Consider the following 26899-nt stretch of genomic DNA (forward strand, 5'->3'; position numbering starts at 1 on the left):
GCCTCAGAGCCTTTGGATTTGTTGATTCCTCTTCCTCCCAACAACCACGTGTCACCTGGCAAGTTCCTAGCAATCTGCCTGGCTTCAAAATTGCAACTCTTGTTCCCGCATCATCCACATCCTCTGCCCTGCTGTAATTTTATTCATCGACCTTATCACTTTTCCAGTACACCATATAATTTCATTATTTTCATCCATCAGGAGTCTCTCTGTACTAAAGTATAAGGCATGGAGATTTGCTACTTTGATTTCCTGCTGTGTCCTCATCACATTACAACAGGGCCAGGCTCTAAAGAGGAGAATATTCACGATTCCCATTCACAGATGGGTGACTTAACTGAGAAAACCAAAATCATTTTCCCAGGTCACATGGTTAGTAAACAGCAGGGTTTATAATCAAACCCAGGTCTGTCTGACCCCAAGACGCAGGTTCTTTAGGCCACTGTAGGTTTCCTTCCTCTCCAAACTGCCAGCTAAATACTTCCATAGGATTGGGGATGAAGAGGGGGTGGGTTGGGGACAGTTTCCATTCAGAGAACTGCTTCTCTCTAGACTTGGAGTTCTTGGTCCGGGAGCCAGACTGTGAGGGACCTGTGTGAAAGGCCAAGAAAGGAAGAAATGGTACCAAGGACAAAGTGGGGGATCTGCATGACCTCACTGGAAAGCTATTTCCCCACACCCTGGCTGGATCGCAGGCACACAGACTGTGGGAAAACTAGTGACACAGACGTGGCAGCCAGGGGTTCCTTTTAGACCAGCATTCACAGACGTCTAATTGGAGTTCACGGTTTAACAGAGGCTGCTTTGCCGTTCAGAAATGAGAGTTAAAATACTGCAAATGGTGCACTTTTTTGAGAAATGTCACTCCTTAGCATGACTGCATTTCAGTATTCTTTCCATGTTTGGTTGGTGTGTGTGTGCAATGTTTTTAAAAATTATACGCCTCCTCGCACCAGCCCCTGGTGGCAGGTTGTGTCTGAGTCTGTTCAGAGGATCTGGCAGAAACGGTATTGAACCGTATTTCAATGCAGCTTTCTGTGCTGCACATAACCTACATTTCTGTAGCAATCGGTTAGGAGCAGGGCAATTCCTGGCACTCACAGCTGACACGGAGTCCTGGGGAGCCCTGGCTCCCTTCTCCCTTCCTTCTGTGGGGCATCAGGGAGGAAAGGTCAGAGGCTAGACTCAGATCATTACACTGCCTCAGGAATGAGCGCTTTCCTCTGAGGACCCCTGGAATGTAATTCATTTCTTCTGTCTGTCTTCTCAAGTATTAACAAAGTCAACAAAAAAAGGATTTTTTTTCTCCCCCATCAGGACTTGCCAGCCCTGGAGGAGAGCCGTCAGCATGAATTTTAATCACAATGTCTATTTTTCAGCCCTGAATTTTCCATAATCAATTTCTTTTTTTGTTTGTTTGTTTTTGTTTATTAATTGAAAGTGAACACGTATAGAGTTTGAGAATTGCTGCATCTTGATCCCTAGGAGACAGCTCATTCGCTTTCAGAACATGGCTGGCGTGCGCTTCTCCACAGAGCCCAGCCTTATGTAAGAAGTACATTAGAAGCTGGGTTTTTTTTTTTTTTTTGTTGTTGGAGTGATTCACCCTGTGCTTCTTTAAATGGGTCAGTTTGTGCTGTAAATTTACACAAAAGAGTCAAATCCTCTCCACTTATTTATTTATTTCAGGGACAAATCTGTAGAGGAGACAAGACACATGTGGATTCTCCTTACATAGACCTTTCTTTGTTACTGTGCCTCCACGGTGCCCTGGTTTGTTTTCCTCTGATTTCTCTACCCCATGTACCTTTCTGCGTGACGGGGACTGTGAGGCAGGGGGGCAAGGCCACCAGCGACCCGTGGCCGTGGCCGTGTGACTGCTGCGAGCCGAAGGGCCTGTGCTGAGGGCGTCTGATTAGGCACGGATAGATTGTTCGGTTTGTTTGTCTGTGTGGTGGCTTCTCTGCCAGGATTTAATGAGGGAAGGTCAGTGTCTCAGGGATGAGAGCAGCTCAAACTTCCATTGTTCTTCTACTTGACACTCCTCAACCCCACTTGGCCTATTTACTGACTGCTTGTTTGCTAGGATGACTGTAACGAAGGGCACGGGCTGAGTGACACAGACAGCAGCAGTTTAATCGCTCACAGCTCTGGAGGCTAGAAGTCCACGATCAAGGTGTCCCCAGGCCATGCTCCCTGGGAAGGTGCTGGGAAGGATGCTCCAGGCCTCTCACTCGGGTAATTCCTTCACTTGTGGCAGCCTAACTCCGATCTTCACGTGGCCTTTCCCACCATAGATGTGTCTGTATCCAAATTTCCCTTTTCTGTAAGGACCATGGTTGCACTGCAATATACTGCAATATAACTCAACTAATTACCTCTGCAATGACTGCATCCAAATAAGGTCATAAGGTCATATTCTGAGCTAAGAGGGCATAATTAAATCCACAACACTATTGCACAACAATCCTTTTTATTTCTCGTTGTTTAACACATTATCCCTAACCTTGGTGCTCTACACCAGGGTGGCTCAGTGGGTTAAGCATCTGACATCAGCTCAGGTCATGATCCTAAATTCCTGAGATCAAGTCCTCCATCAGGCTCCTTCCTCAGTGGGGATTCGGCTTCTCCTTCTGCCCCACCCCCACTCGTTTTCGTTCTCTCTCTCTCTTTTTCTCTCCCTCAAATAAATAAATAAAATCTTAAAAAAACAAATAAACTTGGTGCCCTAAACATTTACCATCTCACAGTGACTGGGGGTCAAGAATCCAGGTACGGTGTAACTAGGTTTTCTGGCTCTGAGTTTTTTGTAAGTCTTCGGTCAAGTCTGCATGGAAGGTGAATCTCCCCTCATCTCACTCAAGTGCTTGTTGGCAGGATCTGGTTCCTGGTGAGTTGTTGGAATGAGGGTCTCCATTCCTCAGGGCATACTAGCCAGAGGCATTTCTGGGTGTGGGCAGCTCACAACAACTGAGCAAACAAGCAAGAAGGCAGGGAACAGTGTGGGAAGCAACAACAGAGAAATCACAGTCTTCTATAACCTAATCATGCAGTAACACTGTCCATATTCCATTTGTTAGAAATAAGTCGCCAGATCCAGCCCATGCTCAAGGGGAATAGGGGGGGATGCCTGTGTGGCTTAGTGGGTTAAGCGTCAACCTTCAGCTCAGGTCATGATCCCAGGGTCCTGGGATTGAGTCCCATATCAAGCTCCCTCCTCAGCAGAAGCCTGCTTCTCCCTCTACCTGCTGCACCCCAGCTTCTGCTGCCTTTCAGTGGGGGGTGGGGATGGCACCAGGACACCCAAACCGGCATATAGAGATCTTAGGTAGCACTTCCAAAGCTGCTTACCTTGGTCAGCCCTCTGGGTCATCCGTTTTCACGAAAACCAGTACATGTTTGCACCCAGCTAGTTTGCTTTGCCTGCTTCTTGCCAGTAGACATTCTGGGGTCTGCTGACCTCTTCATTTTTTTACTTTCTCTATTCCTTTTAGTCCAAAATAACAGCATTTCTACTGCTATAGTTGTCTTAAAATCTCTGAGAGATTTCTGTGACTCTTACTGGGGTTTGTTGTACTAAAAAAAAAGTACCGCCCTGAAATGTCTTAGAGAAAAGCCTCTCTAGCTTTGGGCCCTGTTGAGAAGACAGAGACAAAGCCCTCACACTTCCCAGAGGCCCTGTTATTCCACTGGGACAATGTGTGTGTAATGCCCTTACGCTTAGCATCAGCCTCTGGGTGGGACAGACCAATGGTCTGACCCTTTGATCATTTGGAAGTCTTCACCAAAGGTAATGCTGTCTCATTCAGCTTTATCTCTAGACCATATTTTCCTGACTACGTGGAAGCCATTTCTTAATTTGCACATCTTTTGCTGTCCAGAGACACTGGGAATTTTCAAAGTCATCAAGTCTTGGCTCTTTTTCATAGAGCAGTTCTCTTCCTTCAGTCTGTCACTCTGGCAGTTGACTGTAAGCAGTAAGAAAAGGCTACAACAGGGCTTGATCCCCAAATTCCTTAGTGCTGGTCAAGACCAAGTTGTGCGGTGGAAAATGTACTTTAATAGCCACTGCCCCCCGCCCCCACACACACACTGGGAATAAATACAGATGCTCTCTGCAGCATCTCCCTGCTTTACTCCCCCCACCCCCCATCAGCTTCACTTCCCTTTGCTGTTCCTGACTACTTAGGCCAACACTTTTAGTACCCTCAGCTTGCAAAGATCTTGTTTCTAAAAGTTCAAGTATATTAGATTCAAGTCCTTGGACACTTAGAGATCTGTAATGATAGATTCATCTTACAAGCAAACCATTGACAGTGCTGTAGTTAGCTAATATGTTATCCCCACTACATTATCTCAGTGAAAAGATATATACTTTAAGAGTAGTAAATTCATATAGTTATATAAAGTTATAAATCTAATGATTTACATTTGAAGAGCTTTTCCACTAATTTTACCACTTATTGTTTACAAAGGTAATCCATTTGTTCCTCACAAAAGTCCTCCTATATAGGAGATGTCCTAACCCCAATTTAGAGGGTATAAAACTGGGGCTCGGGAAGGGCAAGTCATTTTCTCTGTGTTTTCTATCTGACTTAGATGGTGTCAAGTGGCACCAGGACTCCAGACTCCATCCCTGTGTACCTCCTCTGCATTACAGATGTCCTACAAGAGTCAATGTAAAGGGGACAGTTCCTTGGAGTGGGGATCATGGCGGATTTTCACTAGGATGATTTCTACATGTGGCTGATTGTCTCCACATCACTGAGTGGGCCTACTATAGACACTGCAATGACTTCTGCAGTGCAGACTCTGTTCTCCAGGGAACTCCAGACCTGAGTTCCCTGGAGAACGCTGCATCAGAGCATGGTCTCCCCAAGACTCTCTGAGAGCCTGTGCTGGCTTTCTTGATCCTCTTCCTTGACCTATCAGTACATGGATAAGACAGAGTTTGACTCTGTTTGCAGAAATGTATGGATGGCTTTCAGTAGTGGATTTGGACATTTCCTGAAAGGTTTCGCTGGTTTGTAGTTGGTGCTGATTAACAAATGAGTGGAGCCTGAAGGGGAACACAAAAGAGAGGAAAAGAAAGTTAGTACAGAATCCTCTCAGAAACTTCTTGATCTGTACATTTGTCATTTTGGAGTTTGTGGAAATTTAGGTGGGCTGACAGAATACTGCTGAATTTGGAATTGAATATTGCAAAGGACGTGGTCTGCCCCAGCTCCAGGAATTCAGCATGTTGGAGGTGAAAGAGCCTGTGGAATGGCTATGTCCATTTTTTCATTGAATAGATGAAGAAGTTGAGGCTTGGGGCTGTGGGGATGAAGCTACACTTGCAGTGGAGCAATTTAGCAGTAAATCCAGGCTTAGATCCTAATTGAATGCTTTTCCTGAGTTCACTTGTTGCATAGCACCTTTTGGGGGTTTGATAGTAAATAGTAATTGTCAAATAACATGTTAAGAAAATTGCACTATTGTTGAAGTCCTATTTTTACCACTAGCAGGCCAACCCAAGTACCAGAGTCCTCCCTGCCCCCTTGATGACTCCTGCATTGGTACAGACCCTATGCCTCCTCTGTCAGCTTCTGGCTCTCCTCTTCTCTATCTATCCCAGCCTGGCATCTCTCCCTGCAAGCTGGCTATATTCCATCCCACCATGCTTCACAGTCCCCTTCCCAGCAATCTGCTTCATACAGTATTTCTTTTCTGTTTTTTTTTTTTTTTTTCACTCTGGTTCCCTGTCCTTCCTTTCTTATGAGCTCACCATGTATCCCACCAACACATGCTTCTGCCAACTCATTCCTTTGCTTCTGCAACTGTGCTTTGTGGACTTGAACCCCTCTCTGCCTAAGGGCTGCCTTGAGGAGTGGCTTTCCCCCTCTACATTGCTGACCTGGGCATAGTAGGCATCATTTGGAGTTGCTGGCCTTCAGTTTCTCAAAAGACATGTGCTCCAGGACATTTACATGTGAGCTGAAGGAGAAGAAGACAGTATATCAAGAGTTTGGATATTTCTTCTTTCCTGATCCCTGAGCTTAGAGGCACTGAAATGTTAGAGAGACAACTATACATTATTTGAGCATAATAGTGGCCATTCTTTCCATAAAGTGCACCCATTATTTTTCTTCACTTTGTTTTGCCATTTGAGGAAAGTTACTGAATTTTACATGGTTGTGGAATTTATTTAAAAAAAAAAAAAAAGGAACTCTGCAAAGAGCCTGGGAAGATGGCAGAGAAGTAGGATCCTAGGTTCATGTCATATAAATATACCTAGATCACAGCCACATCAGTGCAACTAACCCAGAAAATAACCAAAATGTATCAGAACAACCTCTCTATAGTCAAGCATAGTGGGGAGGCCATATTGAAAATGGTAGAAGGGCAGAGATGTGGTCAGGAACTAAACTTCCTGTGAGAACAACCATAAATAGGAGGGACACCAAGAGCATGTTGAAGGGCAAGGAGCACACCACACACCCAGACATGGGGAGACCTGTCCTGGGAAGATGAGTCCCCATAACAATTAGCATAAAGAACCAGAGGGACTTAACTATGCTAGTTTTTATAATCAGTGGGGCTTAACTCTGAATACTTTAAAATCAGCAGGCTTAAAAAAAAAAAAAAATCAGCAGGCTTAGCAATGGGAGAGCAACAGAGCAATAGGAAACTGAGCCTCTGCTCTTAAAGATCCAGCATAACAAACAGCCCTGTGGATACAGCATAGAAATAGCAGGGGTATACTGAAAGGATGTTTATTTACTAATCTCAGAATATGCACTAGATGTGGAGGAGTCTTTATGAAACTTATCCAAGGACAAAAGAGCTAGCAGGTGCCATTTCTTCTCACCTTCCAACCTTCAGCCTAGATATCCTGACACCTGCCAGAACCAATGTGTGAACACTCGCTACCTAGCTTGCTAAAAGCACACCCTGCCCCTATGTTCTCCTGTGGATCTGCTCTAACCAACCTACCCCACTTGAGGGAGTCCTAAGATGACACCTGACATTCTGCAGGCAGCCCCAACAGTGACTAGGACTTGCCCTAGGTAGAGAGAAAGATAACCACACACACCAGTTTGACTGGAGCCCCAGCAGTGGGTTGGAAGCAGATATTTGATCTCACTATGAGCCCAACTCACCAACAAAAAACCCATGCGGTAAGGGGAAAGAGCCCTGTAGCTTCAGGTCACTGCAACCCCAACAGACTGACTAAAGACAGACATCTGATCTAACCCAACTACAAGCCTAAGGCAGCCCTAGACTGGTCCCTAAGGCACAGGTACCAAGCCCTGCCCACAAAAGACAAAGGAGACCATTGCAGCCAACTGGACTGAAAGCAAAAGCATCTCAATCACAAAAGTAGGGGGCACAAAACACACATAAGAAATACCCCCAAATCACCTGGATCTCAGGAACAGAGGACACTGCACTGTGGGGCACTACAGGACCTCTTCTTCGAAAGGCCAGTACTTCCAAGACCAGGAGACATAGCTGGCTTTTCTAAACATAGAAACAAACACAGAGAATTAGACAAAATGAAGAGATAGAGGAAAACATCCCAGATGAAAAAGTAGGACAAAATCACAGCAAAAGGGCTAAATAAAATGGAAGTAAGTAATATTCCTGATAGGAAATTCAAAGTAATGGTCATAAAGTTACTTACTAGACTTGAGAAAAGAATGGAGGCTCTCAGTGAGAACTTCAACAAAGAGATAGAAAATATAAAAATTAACCAGAGATGAAGATCAATAACTGAAATTAAAAATACACTAGAGGAAATAACAAGTAGACTAGAGAAAGCAGAAAAACAGATCAGCAAGCTGAAAGACAGAGTAATAGAAAGGAACCAAGCTGAACAGAAAAAGAAAAAAAAAAAAGATTAATAAAAACAAGAATAGACTAAGGAACTCAGCAGCATCATCAAGCATAATAACATTCATAGAGATGAATATGAATAATATTCATAATAACATTATAGGGATCCTAGAAGGACATGAGAGGGAAAGAGTGTCAGAAAATTTATTTGAAGAAATAATAGCTGAAAACTTTCCTAATCTGGGGAGGAAAACAGAAATCCAGATCCAGAAGGCACAGAGAGCCTCCAACAAAATCTACCCAAGGAGGTCCATTCAAGATACATAGAAAGTAAAACAATAAAAATAGTGAGAAAGAATTTTAAAAACAACAAGAGAAAAGAAAATAGTTACATACAAGGGAAACCCCATAAGACTATCAGCTGATTTTTCAGCAGAATTTTGCAGGCCAGAAATGAATGGCATAATATATTCAAAATGCAAAAAGTTAAAACAAAACGAAACGAAACACCTTCAGTCCAAAGTATTCTATCCAGCAAGGCTATTGCTCAGAATTAGAAGGAGAGATAAAGAGTTTCCCAGACAAACAAAAGTTAAAGGAGTTCATCCCCATGAATCTAGTCTTATAAGAAATGTTAAAGGGAGTTCTTAGAGTAGAAAGAAAAGTAGTAAGAATGTTATGAGAGGAAAAAAAAATCTCACGGGTAAGTGCAAACATAGTAAAAATAGTAGATTAATCATATATAAACAGTATGGAGGTTAAACCACAAAGTTGTGAAATCAATCTTATCTATAAAAATCAGTCAGGATTTGCAAAATAAAAAGGATCAAAAAAATTGAAAAAACATTAGCTAGACTCATCAAGGAGAGAGAGAAGATTCAAGTAAATAACAGCAGAAACAAAAGAGGAGAAATAATAATCAGCTCCACAGAAATACAAAGGATTATAAATAATATGAAGGATTATATATTTTACATGAAAGATTATATGCCAATGTTTGGACAATATAGGAGAAATTGATAAATTCCTGGAAACATTTAACCTTCCAAAACAGAATAAGGGAGAAATAGAAAATTTGGATAGAATGATTATTACCAATAAAATTGAATCAGTAATCAAAAAACTCTCAACAAACAAAAGTCCAAGAACAAATGACTTCACAGGTGAATTCAGCCAAACATATAAAGAAGAGTTAATATTTATTCTTCTTAAACTATTCCAAAAATTAGAAGAGGAAAGAAAGCTTCCAAAATCATTCCATGAGGCCAGCATTACCCTGATACCAAAAACCAGATAGACACTAAAAAAAGAGATAACTATAGTCCAATATCTCTGATAAACAGATGCAAAGATCCTCAACAAAATACTGTCGAACCAAATCCAACAGTACATTAAAAAAAAAACATTTATCACAATCAAGGGGGTTACTAGGACGGTTCAATACTTGCAAATCAATATGATACAGCACATTAATAAGAGAAAGGACATAAGACCATATGACTATCTCACTAGATGCAGAAAAAGCATTTGACAAAGTACAACAGATATTCATGTTAAATACTCTCAACAAAGTAGGATTAGAAGGGACATACTTCAATTAATAAAGGCCATAAATGAAAAACTCACAGCTAACAATATACTCAATGATGAAAAAACTGAGGGCTTTTCCTCTAACATCAGGAATAAGACAAGGATGTCCACTCTCATGACTTTTATTCAACATAGTACTAGAAGTCTTAGCCCCAGCAGTGAGACAAGAAAAAAAAATAAAAGAAGTAAAACTTTCACTATTTGCAGATGACATGGTATTATACAGAAAAAAAACCCAAAGATCCCACCAAAAATTACTGGAACTGATAAATGAATTCAATGAAGTTACAAGATACAAAATCAATATACAGAAATTTATACACTAAAAATGAATTAGCAGAGAGATAAATTTTTAAAAATCCCATTTGCAATTGTCCCACGAAGAATAACATACCTAGGAACAAATTTAATCAAGGAGGTGAAAGTCCTGTATTCCAAAAACTATAAAACACTGATGAAAGAAATTGAAGATAACATAAACAAAAGGAGAGATGTTTCATGCTCATGAAGTGAGAGAACCAATATTGTTAAAAATGTCTGTACTACCCAAAGCAATCTACAGATTTAATGCAATCCCTACCAAAACATAAACATTTTTCACAGAACTGGAACAAATAATCCTAAAACTTATATGGAACCACGAAGACCCCAAATAGCCAAAGCGATATTGAAAAAGAAGAACAAAACTGGAGGTACCATAACCACTGATTTCAAGACATATTACAAAGCTCTAGAAACCAAAACAGTATGACACTGGCACAAAAATAGACACATAGATCAATATAACAGAATAGAAAGCCCAGAAATGAGCCCATGCTTTTACGATCAATTAATCTACAACAAAAGGGGCAAGAATATACAATGGGAAAAAGCCTTATCAACAAATGGTATTGGAAAAATTGGACAGCTTCCTGAAAAAGAATGAAACTGGACCACTTTCTTATGTCATAGACAAAAATAAACTCAAAATAGATTAAAGGCCTAAATGTGGGACCTGAAACCATAAAACTCTCAAAAGAAAATCTAGGTAGTAGCCACTTTGATATCAGCCATAGAAACATTATTTTAGACATGTCTCCTTTGGCAAGGGAAACACAAGCAGAATTAAACTATTTGGACTATACCAAAATGAAAAGCTTTGGCACAGACCATCGACTAAATAAAAAGGAAACCTACAGAATGTGAAAAGGTATTTGCAAATGATTTATCTGATAAGGGGTTGATATCCAAAATATATAAAGAACGCATACATCAACACCGAAGAACCCCAAATAATCCAATTAAAAATGTGTGGAGGGAGGCACCTGGGTGGCTCAGTGGGCTAAAGCCTCTGCCTTCGGCTCAGGTCATGATCCCAGGGTCCTGGGATCAAGCCCTGCATCAGGCTCTCTGCTCGGTGGAGAGCCTGCTTCCTCCTCTCTCTCTCTGCCTACCTCTCTGCCTGCTTGTGATCTGTCAAATAAATAAATAAAAATCTTTAAAAAAAATGTGTGGAGGACACGAACAGACATTTTTATGAAGAAGACATACAGATGTGTAACAGATATATGAAAAGATGATCCACACCACTCATCATCAGGGAAATGCAAATCAAAACAACAATGAGATATCTCCTCACACCTGTCAAAAGGGATCAAATGACAAACAGGAACAGTAGCGTAACAGCAAGTGTTGGGAAGGAGCTGGAGAAAAAGGAGGCCTTGTACACTGTCAGAGGTCATGTAAACTGGTGCAACCACTGGGGAAAGCAGTGTGGAGTTTCCTGAAGAAATTAAATATAAAAATGCCATAGATAATGGATAAAGAAGACGTGGTGTATAGATAAAATGGAATATTATTCAGCCATGGAAACAAACGAAGTCTTGTCCTTTGCAAGAACGTGGGTGGATCTAGAGGGTACAATGCTACATGAGTGAAATGAGCTAGTCAAAGGCAAATACTATATGCTTTTACTCATATGTGGAATTTAAGAAACAAAATAAATGCACAAGGAAAGGAAAGAGACAAACAAAAAAGGCAGAGAATGAACTGGTGATTGCCAGAGGGAGGTGGGTGAAAAGATGGATGAGTGAGTGAAAGGGCTTAAGAGAACACTTACCATCAGGGGCACCGGGGTGGCCCAGCCAGTTAATCATCAGACTCTTGGTTTCAGGAGGTCATGATCTCAGGGTCATGAGATCAAGCCCCATGTTAGGCTCCATGCTGGGTGTGGAGCCTGCTTGAGATTCTCTCTCTCCCTTAACTTGCCCCTCTGTGTGCTCTCTCTCTAAAATAAATGAATAGATAAAATCTTTAAAATAAAGAGTGCACTTATCATGATAAGTACTGAGTCATGTATAGAATTGTTGAATCATTATGTTGCACACCTGAAACTAATATACAAATGTATGTTAATTATACATGAACTATATAGGCATACATATATATAATATATGTAATTGTATGTATATAAATATACATAAAAGAATGTATAAAAGAAATATGGTTTATATCTGAAAACATATCTGATTTCAAATACTTTTGGTGTTTCTAGACCAGCACTGTCCAGTAGAACCCCCTGTGATGATGGAAATGACTTGTCTCTGTTCTATACAATGTAGTAGCTGCTAGTCACATGTGGCTGTGGAATACTTAAAATGTGACCAGTATGGCTGAGGAACTGAATTTTTAATTGTATTTAATTTTAATTATCTTACATTTAAATAGCCACATGTAACTACGGGGTATGGCAGTGGACAGTATAGTCTGGATCATGTTAGCTTTTTTTTTTTTTCTTTCGGCATGAGGGAATATTGCACACCCATCACATATTAGCATTCATCCCACCCCCACTATCTTTGTGTAGTATGCCATTGTTTCCCATGATTCTTCTCCCGTCCTGAAAACATGTAGAACCAGAGCTGCCCTTGGGTTCCAGAAACCATGTCTTACTTCAGCACCCTGTTTTTCTTTCTGCCAATTACATTAAGATACAGTAATCTACTGAGCCTAAAGCAGGGGCCCATGTAGCAGAGTAATACTAATACTAGTAATGATAATAAGAGACAACATTCATTTGTTGTTCCATATGGACGAGGTATTTTATACTTCCATGTATACTATTATATATTATTTCAATTTCATAGCAGCCTGTGAGACCCATGCTGTTATTATATCATCCTCATTAATGGATCAGGAAACTGAAATAAAGACCCCAAAGCTACTGAGTGCAAGATCTGTGATTTGAGGTCTGGCTTTTAATGGTAGAGCTCATCCTCTGACAACTTCAGCGTCCACTGTTTTTACTAGGATCCTGTTATTCATGATAAATGATATATTGAGTCCATGGCCACATGACTGAACTCGACAGCCTCTCCTCCCCGCTACAGAGGTCATGATGTCATTTGGCTCAAAGCCTTAACCCACTAATCTCATGGTAGATCTTTCCTGCATGGCCAGCCTCCATCTTGAAATTATGTAGGGATTCACTATGAGTCACCTCATTAGCGTAAGCTGTCAGGACCACTGTGAATAACAAAAGCACTCCTATCATTTTACTGATGTCTTTCTTCCTGTGCGAAAGCCTTTTAGTTTGATGTAGTCCTAATTGTTTATTTTTGCTTTTGTTTCCCTTGCCTTGAGGAGACAGAACCAGAAAAAAAAAAAAAAAAGTTTCTAGGGCTGATGTCAAAGAGATTACTGCCTAGGTTTTCTTCTGGGAGTTTTATGGTTTCAGGCATCACATTTCGGTCTTTAATCCACTTTGAGTTTATTTTTGAGTATGGAGTGAGGAGGTAGGCCAATGTCACTCTGGCACATAGCTATCCTGTTTTCCCAACACTATTTATTTACTGTATATTCTTGCTTCCTTTGCCATAGATTAATTGACCATTAAAAATATGGGTTTATTTCTGGGCTTTCTAGTCTGTTCCATTTATTTGTGTCTGTTTTTGTGCTAATACCATACTGTTTTGATGACTATAGCTTTGTAATGTGTCTTGAAATCTGCTTTGTTTTCCTCATTGTACGCTGTTGTTTCCTTTGTCATAGATGAATTGACTATCCTTTTTATGGTGACGGAAGGTAATTATTTGTGTCATGGTGAGCATTTCATGATGTATATATTGTTCACCTGGATCTAATATAATATTGTATGCCAATTATATTTCACCTAAAAAATAAATGAATAAATAAGTACACACAGGGGAAAAAAGCCAAATATCACTTTGAATATGTTAGAAACAAAAACAAAAAACAAAAAGCAAAAACACTCCTAATAAATTGGGAAATTCCAAGGGCTTATTTCCACTCCAGGAACCTGGAACAAAAATAAATAAATAAATAAATAAATTCTTTGTTATATAATGGCTACTTCAGAAATTTTCCTTTTAAGTGATTAAGAGTTAAGGATGAGGACAGAAGAATCTCTATTTTTTTTTAAGATTTTATTTATTTATTTGACAGAGAGATCACAAGTAGGCAGAGAGGCAGGAGAGAGAGAGAGGGGGAAGCAGGCTCCTCGCTGAGCAGAGAACCCGATGTGGGGCTCGATCCCAGGACCCCGAGATCATGACCTGAGCTGAAGGCAGTGTCCTAACCCACTGAGCCACCCAGGCGCGCCTAATTTTTTATAGTTACTGGACTTATTCACATATACTGTCTCATTTAATCCTCATGACTCTTCCATGTGGAAGATACCATTGATGTCTTTGTTTTATAGACAGATAAGCTGAAACAAAATAAAGATAAAAACATGGTATAAAAATAGTTTAAAATCAAGTTTTCTAACTTTAAATCATAAGCACTTTGAATCTGTAAGAATAGTAGATAGAGAAAGAATAGAGATGCTTTGAATGTTCTTAGTTACTCCTCTTTATCTGTAAATGAAGGCCAGGAGTGGTTTTGTCCAAGATATAGGACGGGGAATGAAGGAATTTGAATATCTGGGAATTAGGCTTTTCCCCAGCGTGCCAATCGATTCCTTCTCTGGTCTCCTGTGTTTATTTGGAGAAGGCTATGCATTGATTCTGTATCAGGCCTTATTGCAGGATGAAATACAGAAATCAAGTCCCAGGCTAATTTGTAGGGAGGAGAGGCAGTCAACAGAAGATGACCATATGATGTACTGAGGGAAACAGTAGAGGAAAACACTTAGGATGGGTCCTAACAACAACTGGCTAGGGAAAAGGGCATAAGGAAAGATTTCCTGCAGGAGACAAAGTAGGAGCTGAGGCTTAGAAACAAACCAGGACTAACCAGGCCTCCAGATCTGTAAGTGAATGGAAAAGGGATACTGGACTGTCACCTAGATCTAGGAGGCTGATGGGTCCCGATGATGCCTCAAAGCCTAGTGCTTTGCAGCTCCTTTGCTGTTTGCTTCTGCCCCAGCTGTGACTAGAACACCATTGTAGGAGGAGTGCAATCCCCTCAGTAAAGGGGTCTGGGATGTGAGGATGTGGGCCTCGGAAATGCTAGGGGTATACAGGTGTGTCAGGGCTCCACTGAGTTTTTCGTCTATAAAATGAGGACTTTGGTCTTTCTTATATGATCCCTAGGGTCTTTCTGTGTCTAACATTTCATTATTTTGTGATTTTATGAAAAACGTTTTGCAAAGCAAATGAATAGTGTAAACAAGATTATAGAGAGAATATTTGCCTTCTTAAGGGAATGAATTGTTCTCAAGCACTTTAGGAGCATTCATTTGCATATAAGCAATGCAAATTCTATATAAACAGAGGCGGCTTGTTTTCTTAGGTGTTTTGGTAAGTTAATTACAAATCATTCTTGTCAACTTTGCTAGTCTGTGTGTTTTAGGAGGTGATGGACTTGCATTCATTTTAAATATTCTATACTTTCGAATATTCACGGCTTCTTGAGTGTTCATACTATCTTACTTTTCTCTGAATTAGCTTAAATTTCCTTAAGGGATTTCTTTATTCAGTGGCCTATAAATATATAGGATTTGTTTTTCCAAGAAGGATTTGGAGAAATTCATCTTGCACTACCCATATGTTTGAGGGGCTGGCTGAACTCACCCCAATTTGAGTCCTCTTGGATTGGCATGGACCTACTCAACAAAGTTTACAACAACCTGTTAAGATCCAAAGTCCTGTCTGCTTTTAACTCCCAGTGTCTTGTGGTCTTTCTACATTTTTCTCCCCCTATACATTTGAGTGCTTCTCCCCTCCACCCCCATGCCACGTCACTCAGACTACATCAACTTCCACTAACAATTAACATTTTCCAAGTATTTATTTGTCTAGATGAAATTCAAAGATTAAGGCATCACACAGAGGTAGCACCATGCACAGAACAAATCCATTTTCCTGGTTCCATTCTCTCCACGTTTCGTCTTCTCTCCCACATTTTTTTTTTATCTTCTCTTTTTTTCTCCAATCTCCTTTCTTCCGTTGCCTTTCACCATTCTCAGAATCAAGACACATTGTACCCCTTGTCTGAAGCATTGCAGTTTACTGATCACTTGCTGTGGCTTGGGCATTCCCTTGAGGTTTTGTTCTCTACTCCCGAGTGGCTGTTCAAAACCTTCCAAATACATTTGGTTGGGTCCAGGTAGGTTAAGGCAAGGATATTTTAAGGAAGCACGTTTCTTCTAAGAGGACTGGGAAAGGCTGGAGAAGCCTGGGGTGAAGGATGAGCTCCCAGGAAGAGAGTGTGCACACCTAGAAGCACGTGGGAGTGTGGCAGGTGCAGAAACTTCAAGTACCTCTCAGTGGTGGGAGTTTAGTGTGATTACAGGGAACAGTGACAAAAAGATGGAGCTGGAAGAGAAGACAGGGGTGTCATCACAAATGACTTTTGTGTATTCCACTTCTCTCCAGGAGGTGAGGTTCGGTGGGCTGAGGTCCGGAGCCGATGACCAAGAAAGAATTCTTGAGACATCTTTGGTGCAAAATGGTGGTTTATTAAAGCACAGGGACAGGACCCATGGGCAGGAAGAGCTGCTGCCCCGGGTTGTGAGGGATGGCAGGTTATGTACCCTGTTGGGGGAAGGTGAGGGGAAGGGAGGTTTCAATGGAGTTTTCATATGCTAAAGAGGGCCTACAAGGTGCCAGGATGTCCCAGGCCTACCGGAGGCCTTGCCCTCCTGGCTGGATCAATGTTGTCTTTAGACCAGACATTAACATTAAGATAGTTGGGCGACTTTTTTTTTTTTTTTTAAGATTTTATTTATTTATTTGTCAGAGAGAGAGAGGGAGAGAAAGTGAGCACAGGCAGACAGAATGGCAGGCAGAGGCAGAGGGAGAAGCAGGCTTCCTGCTGAGCAAGGAGCCCGATGCGGGACTCGATCCCAGGACGCTGGGATCATGACCCGAGCCGAAAGCAGCCGCTCAACCAACTGAGCCACCCAGGGTGGCTTGTCACAATCCTGCTATCAATCGTCTTTGTTAATGAGATTTAGGACATTTGTAAGCCAAGGGGGGCTCCTGTCTTGCAGGATTGTGATCCTGCAAGTTAACTATTTGCTTATTGCTCATGGCTGTCAGGGCTGCCTGAGGGATGCTACACATAGGACTGAGGGGGAGCAGATGGAGAGGGGAATGAGGGGGGTGCAAGGTGCCAGCTTTTGCTTTGTCTTCAGCCAGACTCGTGCTCCCTCATCAGAGGGAACCCAGTGAAGCACTACAACACCAGTGTGATGAGGCAGCAGAGCTGGTATCAAAGATGCCAGAGAGAAGCCAAGTGTCGTGTCAAGGGCCTGGGATCAGGCACGGGCAGGGGGTGCAAAGGACTTGACATATTTCAGAATGAAATAGGAGGCCAATAAGACTTGTGGCTGACTGGTTATGGGGTGGGAGAGAAAAAGAAACAAACTTGGGAAAACAATTGAATTTCTGCCTTGAACTCCTATTTGTTGGGTTAGGGAAGGCAGGAAAAGAAAGAATAGAAATTGGGAGAAACTTGATTTGGGAATGTAGTTTTTTATTTGTTTTGTTTTATTTTGTTTCTGGAAAATGTAGTTTAATTTGGTTTATCTGTGTCTGTGATACTAAACCGAGCAAAGATGACTAGTTCTCGGATGTCATTCATGACACATCTCAGGCAATAGATTGAGCACATTCAAAGTCATGACTGTTCAGCAGCATGTGTGTGGAAGTGTCTGGAACATAGCTTCTCATCCAACACAACTAACACATTCTGGCCGCATCATTTCATAGAAGTTGTGGTCCATGATTTCATTTCTCACATCCCTGTAAACTTGCTCTCTGGGTTTCAGACACTAGGCTTCATCATAGCTGAGGACACTCTGCTTTGTTTTTTAATTGGCAGTTTAAATTGAACAGTTTAAATCCAGTGTGGGACAAACACATCAATTTTTCTTCAGTAGCCGTCTCCAGACACACTAGTAAGGATATATTTCCCACCTTCTCCCCACCACCTTGATAACATAGCAGAAAGACCACATACATTTCTGGGCATTTTCCATGGTGAAATCTCAGTATTGAAGACTCCATTTTAGGTAAAAAGAACGAGATCTTGCCAATCATGACAATATGGGTAGACCTAGAGGGTATTGCGAAGTGAAATAAGACTGAAAGAAAAAAAAAACAAATACCGTATGATTTCATTTATATGTGGACTCTAAAACACAAACAAACAAGTTTTTTAACAGCAGAAATACAGCCGTAAATACAGAGAACACACTGGTGGTTGCCAGGACGGAGGATGGAAGGGGGATGGGCAAAATGGGTGAAGGGAAGTGGGAGGTACAGGCTTCCAGGTATGGAATGAGTAAGTCAGGGATGAAAGGTAGATAGTGAATATAGTCAATATCATAATAGGTAGTACGGTGACACATGGGAGCTACATTTGTGGTGAGCGCGGCATGTGTCCAGTTGTTCAGTTGTTGAATGCCTAGGCTGTACACCTGAAACTAAGGTAACACTGTGTGTCAACTACACTTCAATTACAAAAAAAGAAAAAAAAGGAAGTCCTTACCAGTGTACATAAGACTACAACCCCATGCCCAGCTTGGAGCACCAGCCTCTCTGAACCTTCCGGGTCTGAATGGACAAAGGGGCAGCTAATACAAAGAGAAGATTTTTTTTTTTTTTTTTTTTTAAGATTTTATGTATTTGACAGACAGAGATCACAAGTAGGCAGAGAGGCAGGCGGGGGGGGGGGGGAAGCAGGCTCCCCGCTGAGCAGAGAGCCCGATGTGAGGCTTGATCCCAGGACTCTGGGATCATGTCCAGAGCTGAAGGCAGAGGCCTTGACCCACTGAGCCACCCAGGTGCCCCAAGAGAAGATTTTTAATTTAACTGGTCCTGCAGATGTGCTTCTCATTCAGCTTGGGGTTTCAGAATGCAGACCTATCTGTAAGGCCATTAAGTCACGGTGTAGGGGGAGCTCCTCCAGGGGCTGGAGCTCACAGAGTCAAATGGAGCCCCCCAGTTCATGGACGTGGGCATTTCCCTCTTTGGAAAGCAGAATGTACTCATTCCAGATTGCTGTGAGTTTTTTGAACTGCTTTCCAAGACCCAAAGAAAAGTACCTAGTAACCTTCAGTAACTTTTTTTTTTAAGTGAAGTGGCAGCTATGTTGTATCATTTTTATGATGATATATGTCAAAAATAAAGCCAGCTCTATGAGTGTATTGGTACATATACAATGCAGCTGAAAGTCTCTTCAGATCAAATTAAATTGCAGACTCTGAGAACAGAGACTGTCCCTCACCACAAATGGAAACTGTATAATGAATTCTTTTTTCCCTATGCCTTTCTTCAATTTTCTATTTAAAGGAATTTCTGAAAATACATGAATTATGCAGCTTATCTCTCAGATGAAAAAGAATTTTCTTCTTGGATTGGTTGGCTGCATATTTATTAATAGCAGTAAAATTTTCCATGTTCTTTTGTATCAAATGGGATGCTGACTAAAATATGAGGGAGCCTTTTCAGCAATAATAAGAGTAACGAATGAATAATTATAAAAGCTATATGAAATTGAAAGACATTTTAATTTGTCATTAATTCTGTGTTCAGAAAGGATCTGAATAATCATTCTGACTATAAAAAGGACGAGTGTGCTATTTTTGCTCATTATGAGATTAAGTTCTTAATATACCACTTTTACTATAAGTTAAAAAAAAAACAAACCTCTTTTAGCTTCCTCTAATGATGTAATCATAACTGAAGACTGCTCAGCTGTATGTGTGTTTGGCCCTTTCCCTGTAATAAGGAGCGGGACACTTTAAACTGATTTTAATTTGAAAAGTGTTGGTCTATGCAATTTATAGAAATGAGATTATACTTGTTTGCTTAGTGAGAACTTTCAACCTTTATGTCACATTAACACACAAAAATGACAAGGACTGTAGAATTTCCTCAGGTCATGACCGGATGGAGCAGAAACTGAATATGGGATTCCAAAACAGGATTTTTCTTTTTATAACAACCATTTAAAAATGGCTGTGCTTATCAGGGTCATTCAAAGGCAAAATTCCAAAACAACTTTTTTTTTTACCCAGAAATGCATATAGCTTACATTTTCTTTTAGTTTGTGTTATACAACAACATTCAAACTCTTATCCACATCCTAAGAATATTCTGTGACAGCACTTTTTTTGGAAAATAAAATTGTGAGATATGCTGTGTGCTTCTAGGTGAGTGATAGAATTTTCCTTTGTAGCTTGTGAATTTTCATTTGCCGGATTTTGACTACGATATAGCTCTCAGTGACGAGGGATAGGAGAATCTATGTGAGGAATCCAACCTGCTCCTGCACTTTTGGCCCCCTCCCCTCTAAAAATAGAGCTTTAGGGATAACTGTCAACTATGAGCAAAGGCTGTTTTGGCAGCCTCACTGCAGCTAGAGGACGTGTTCTATTCTATGAGAAAAATTCCCTGCGCAGAATGCCAACAAGCCTTGAGATTCTCATCTTTTCCAGGGTTCAGCCCCACCCCCTGAAGCAGCTGTGTGAACATGTGCCATTCACTCAGCCACTTTAAGCCTCAGTGTTCTCACCATTAAAATGGGAAGAAAACGCATCCAAATTAGAGGTGGTTGTGGGGATTAAATTATAAGTAAAATTATATGAAGTTCTTGACACATAGTAGGCATGCAATAAATGGTCTTATCTTAAAGAAAAACAAAACCAAAAACCTTTAAGAAGTAGTTACCTATTTGATTTTTTTTAATTTATTTTTTATTTATTTTCAGCATAGCAGTATTCATTATTTTTGCACCACACCCAGTGCTCCATGTAATCCGTGCCCTCTATAATACCCACCACCTGGTACCCCGACCTCCCACCTCCTGCCCCTTCAAAACCCTCAGATTGTTTTTCAGAGTCCATACTTGATTTTAATCAATACATTTTGAGAGTAGAGCCAGAAAACACTTTTTTCCTATTTATCTAACAGGGAACATTCTGAATGAACTGAGAATGTGGTTTATAACAATAATCTGAAATCTAAATGCTATAACGTTGTTCTCCCTCCCACCAAGAGGGTTCTGCAAGTCGTCATAGCTGAAACTTAAGGATGGGTAGATGCTGTCCACCATAAATATAAACCAATTTGTCATTTTCATCTTAAGAACTTTCAGAATGAATTTAGTTCGTGTCTGGATTGATAGGATCATATATACGTATATTTTCTTGTACATACATAGAGTTGACATTGGTAATTGAGTTATTATGTTTATAGGTAATTTAGAATGTAAAAGATTCATCATATAAATTCAGCTTTACTTTAATTTGATGGCTAAAGTGATGTGGGGGGAGACTGAAAGTGAGAGAGAGGGGAAAGGAAGGAGAAAGGAGGGTTGGAATATGTAATTATGAAAGAAGGTAAGACTGTGTTCCCTTCTGTCTTATAGCCTGAAGAATAAGTAGTGAAAACATCAATCAAGAGATGAGAAAAAAAAAAAAAGTCAGGATTTCTCTGCCGTGGAGAATTGCTTATCAACCACCAGAGGAAGATTCTTTCTTGAACAATGAACATTTCTTATGAGGATTCACAGATTAACATATGACTAATCTTAGTTTTGGAGAGTGAATGAGCGTTCTTTCTTTCTTTCTTTCTTTTAATTTTGTGGTAAGTTATGATATTTGATGGATTTTTTAATTCTTCCCTGATGATCTATTTAGCACATGTTCTAAATTGTAATCCTACAACAAACAGTGGGAACATCATTCAGACTTAAAGACAGTGGGAAGATCTCAATTTCCAATTTACTCTAGATTTCTTCAACATATAATTATTCCATTAAGTCCTTGATGCTTGAGATGTAAAGCACCTTTATCAAGAAATACACATTATTTTTCCATCATACTGATCATGATTGGTGGCAACACGCACGGAACCAGAACGAGTCACTACTTGTAGAAGATATATAATGGACACAATTACTACTCCTTCATTTCACCTTCAAAACTGTGAGCGAGGTTTGCCATCTGAATGACAAGAATAAAGAGGGTGAATAAAGGAAGAAGCCCATCCTTTTTTTCTGATCACTCAAAGAACAGTTTCTCAAGGTTAAGCCAAGTCCTCTTTGCAAGCTGCCAAAATCATAGCTTAGGAAAAGAATTAGTTTGCCTGCATGATGATCCTCTTAGGCAAAAAATGTCTTCACAGCCGTTGACCTTGACGAAACGTTTTCCCAAAGGCATCCAAGAGAAGAATTACAAACCCCCGAATGAGAGGGAAATAAATGACTATTTCTTATAAAGTTGGCCTGAACTGTGGGCTTGGGTGTGGGGTGCTGATGACTGCGGAAGAACTGTGTAAGTTCTGAAGAATGAATGACAGCCTTGGGTATGGTGAGTCCCCCTATTCCTCTGTTCCTCACTGAAGTCCTCTTGCTGAGCCAAGGTTCAGTCACTTTGGAAGGAATACCACTAGCCAGTATGATAGCCTGGAAAACTGTTGTTTTCTGATGGGGAATGCCTCTGAGTGTAAATTCTGAAGCCTTCTCTGGGTTAACTCTTCTCTGTCGTGACTGGATCTGGTGTCCGCAAAGCCGAACATTGAACTCTTTACAGTGTTTCTCAGAGCTCTGGCTGGGGTTGCCCTTTGTACATGGTGACCACAGGCCATTGATCTCCCGGTGTCAGGATTTTCTGGACATCCGTTATTTTTCTGCAGAGAGCCGAGGTGGTCACAATTCACTGAGCAATAAATGAAATGACTCAGAAATGCACCGTGTTGTTACGAAGGTGTTTGAAATTTGGCACCACTCCCTTGAGAGGGCCCACTCAGGAGGGATCAGGGTTGTTAGCCTCTGTGCCTACAGAGAGAAGCAGCTGCGCCAGCCATGTGCTGTCCGGTGGGAAGGCAGGAGGGTCTGATGGCAAGCAGTCCATCTTGCTGTTTTGGAAAGCACACAACAGAGCTACAAACCTGCAATGATGACTTTTCTTCCAATGTGTGAAATAATGCTTTATCTGTCAAGTCCGCTGTAAAATAAGCATCATCCAAGTAAAACAAACAAACAAAAAACCCCAAAAAACAACAACAAAAAAACCACAAAAAAAAAAAAAACCCACATTGTTTCTGTTTGTGTTTAGTGAGTGAGCTCATACCCTCAAGTGTTTTGTTTGGTTTTGTTTTTAATGACCTGATCTAGTTGAGCCTGTGAACATAGATCTCTTTTGCTCTACAGAGAGGCTATGCCAAAGCCTTTACAGATAAGCTTCCGGATATAATAATCAGATCATCTCAGAATTCTTCATCTAAATACCATTGCTCCTTGGCAACCTGTCAAGTGAAAGTGAATATCCTGCCAGAAAACAAACATTTCGTTTGTTTGTTGTCAAATTTCTTTTTTTATTTCTGCATAAATAAGGGAAATGATTGTTCCAATGTACCATGGAGTTGACATATTGTCTTAAACAAGAAGAGCCAGTGAATGTTATTTATATTTTGGGAAATCTTAGATGGAGACGCCTCTACTTGGAAAACTAACTGTTTGTTGTTTTTGTCCTTATTTATTAGTAGTAGTAATAGTAATAGTAGTATGGTTGTATTTGTTTAATTAGGTCATGTCTTACGTTCCAAGTCATAATGGAACCAATGGGAGTAAGATGGAAGATAATTGTTTTCAAATAGCCAAGTTAATTCTGGCAGAGAGGAACAGACCCATGAGACCCGGCCGTGGCGGAGCTTCTGGGGTGGGGCCACCTGAGGACAGCGGAGATTCTCAGAAAGATAAGAACGAGTCCTGGGGTTTTCCATAAAACCTCAATTTAGGGACCTAGGGGAAAACGCTATCAATTTGAAAGAAACTGTCCAAATGATCAATACGTATTTTTTACCATCCCAGACTACTTGGAGTCATGGCAACTAAAGTAACCAACTACTGATGTTTGAAGTTTTGCTCCAATGAGGGAACAATGATGCAAAATGAATATAATGCAGAAACTTAACGGCATCCTTCTATTAAGAGTATTTTTTTTTTCTTTCTATTTAAAAGGATACTTGCTAAGTGGTTGAAACCGTCTGTGTCTTTGTTTAGAGGCAAAATACTCCCACAGACCTGGTCATGCAGTTCTCTTAACTTTTCAAAGAGTTTTTCTTCTTCAAGTACAGACGTAAGCTTCTGCCCGAGGCCACAAATGCCATGGTAGTGAAGCCCAGTGAATGAGTTTTCATTATATATAACCTCCGCAGCCCGGTGTACTAATAAATACCATCATCATAAAGCAGTCTGCTAAGTAGAGAGGACCACAGTGATCCCTTTTGCTGATAAAAATAGTAATGAAACTCCCATCTGCAGTTGCTTGACCACAAAGACCAATATAGGATTTGTTTTTCATTTGCCTCTTAGATGATATATAAATGTAAATTGGAACTGCAAGGGTCCTTACACATTTCTACTGAATTCAGCTCATTGACCATTCTGACCAAGAGAAGACGAATAGGAGGCCGATGAAAAAATGCTAATACTCCCAGAGGCATACTTAAACCCTGGATGGGGGTCGGTGGGGGGCAGTGGCCATAGCTCAAGGTGTTACCTTGTTACCGACAAGTCGCTGTGAGCACAACATGTTCAAACTCCAATACCAAACTGTCTGTAACTGTCAGATAATGAAATAACTACCCTCTCTACATTCCATCCAAGCTGAATATTCACAGTTTGTTTGACCAGCTCGAGCAAAGAATTGATTGCTGTTCTTTTTTGACCAGAATGAGAGGGTTTGATCAACATATTACTATGGAGACAGGTTGTTATGTTTCCTTTCTTTTTTTTTTGGCTTCTTACCTAATTTATTCATACTAAAGTCATGCTAAACTACCTCATAGGTTTGTGGTGTGGATTAGCTAATTAATAAATGTCAAGTGCTTAAAAATATAAATCTCTATATAAATGCTGCCTTAGTTGGCTTTCTAGTTTAAGATATGCATGTCAAATTAACTATCTATATATTTCATTGTAATATTCATGTTGATAAATTTGTCTTTAAATTTAACATACAAATACCTTGATGTAAAATGAGACTCTGAGAGCCCCAGCATGGACTCAAACTCAAGTCTGGCCAATGTAGCACCTAAGGAAACAAAAAGCACCTAGAAGCAAAACCAAAATGTTTTCTTAAGCAGATTTTAAAGCAGGCCTTCTCAAAGGTTGGGGGTAGGGGTGGTCAACACTGGTTTTTGTATTAAATAATTTTGTACTATAATAGTTAAAATGCCAACAATTATCAGTGACTTACATTTAAAAATTAATGAGAGTGGGTTTAAGGTTATGCTTAGGATAACTGTTGAGTAAGACACAGAGGGAAGAGTCATAATTAGTCCACATGTCTCTGAATACCAACAAGAGAGGTTGTTCGGTTGGACATCTGCTTTGATTTGTATCTTTCTAGAAAAACTTTGAACATTTTCTTTTGGAAAGGATACAGCCTAAACAGAAAGGAAAGGAATTAATATCTCACTGCTTCTTAGTAACATCATCTGAGGGGGCAACGGCGATTATTTAAAAACTAATTTTACTGTGGCTTTACTTTGCTGCCATTTTTTCCCCTGTATGATTAATTACTCCTTAGCCACTATTCTGAGTAGCAGTTTTACTTGCTAATTTCAGATGCCTCAACTTAATTAGCAATTCATTCTGACCTTTAGAAACCACATTCTGTAATCTTAAAATTATAGAGTGAAGGAAAAAAAAAATCCTATTTTACCTGTCCCTCCATCTCCAGCTATCACTAACAGGTTACATTGTTTCTGAAGAACAGTCTATTGTTATGGGTCAAATTTTGACATCATCTGAGGTTGATGAAGTCCTGGTCATATTTCTTCATTGCACAGGTGGGCACTGGGCTCCGCAGAGGCTGTTTCAACTTCAGAATGTTTAAGCAATGTAAAAATGTAGGACATTTGGCTGCTAAATTTATTCCTTTTTTAATTAAAGAAATAAAAGTGAAATTGATACACACAATAATGAATTCCTGTTTTGCATCCTTGCTATTTTCTTAGCACACATTCTACTTGAATTGTCACTTTTCAAATGATTAAATTCTGACTGTCAGACTACCAATGATGGTAAGATAAGTTTTCCTGTGGTGGTCAACTCAGTGACCACGTATTCTGCTTTGAAATCAAATGTTTTACTGTATATTCTCATATTTCTTGAAGTTGTCTTCACAGCTAAGAGTGAGGGTTAATCAGTGTGCATAACAACATTAGTGTTAACGGTTTTATTATTGAAACTCCAAAGATTCACCATGTTGGGTCAACCCCATGTCCTATCAGCTCACTACTTTGCTGGCAAATCATCTCCCAGAAGTTCAGACGGGAGGATGGGATTAGCCTCCCTAATATTAGTTCCAAGGAAATTATTAATGTTGTATATATATAGGCAAAGTAGTAGGGATCTTCCTCTACTTTGTCAAAAATATAATCTCCTCGGTTGAGCGTGAGAAAAATGGAATGAATGGCAGTCATCATGGAAGGAAGGTAATCTACAGAACTCTCATTCTAGACAGAACTGTCAGAACATCAGAGAGAGAGCACACCTTGTTAAGAAAAGATGATTTCTGTCCTCTACATGCCCACAGTTGGCTTCCTGAGCAAGAACAAGTGGTTCAAGTTTTCCCTCCTTTCTTCTTCCCAATTAATTCTTCTTGTCACTAGATTTACTTTGTGCTTATATTGATTGGCTATAAGAAGCACATACTCAGAACTTGAGAGTGACTTGTGCTTTTCTCCCCTACTCTTTTGCTTACCTATAACTTGCTGCTATTTTTAAAAAATGGTAAGTAACAGGAAAATACAGTCAGTACATGGAGAATGTTTGCCATTTCAGCAAGTTTCTTCTTTTGACTAGGTATCTTTTTTAAAGCCTCTGTCTTCATTATCCTCTTCTTTACCCTTGATTGAAGGCCAATTAGAAGCCCATCTCCTACTTCTTTATATAAGCTACCATTTCTCTGTGTCCTTTAGGTGTAGAGAGTTTAATTGTGATGAAGCTAATAAGGACACTTTACGAGCCACCCGTGGGGGTGTGTAATAAGGTGAGTGTTCCGCCTGGGAAATTGCATCAGCCATTT

At 40.3% G+C, this 26899-nt stretch overlaps 1 protein-coding gene across 1 annotated transcript in view; it reads left to right on the top strand.

Annotated features, from left to right (window-relative positions):
* The window catches only part of ZMAT4 (zinc finger matrin-type 4), a 362015-nt gene extending 338704 nt beyond the window's left edge, over positions 1–23311 (top strand). Inside the window, exon 7 of the mRNA XM_044225331.1 lies at positions 21229–23311. Coding sequence (XP_044081266.1) covers positions 21229–21244 — 16 coding nt within the window. The 3' untranslated portion in view covers positions 21245–23311. The remainder of the gene's footprint in view (positions 1–21228) is intronic.
* Positions 23312–26899: the final 3588 nt, after the last annotated feature.

Source organism: Neovison vison, chromosome 11 (genome assembly GCF_020171115.1).
Source record: "Neovison vison isolate M4711 chromosome 11, ASM_NN_V1, whole genome shotgun sequence".
Taxonomy (NCBI): Eukaryota; Metazoa; Chordata; class Mammalia; order Carnivora; family Mustelidae; genus Neogale; species Neogale vison.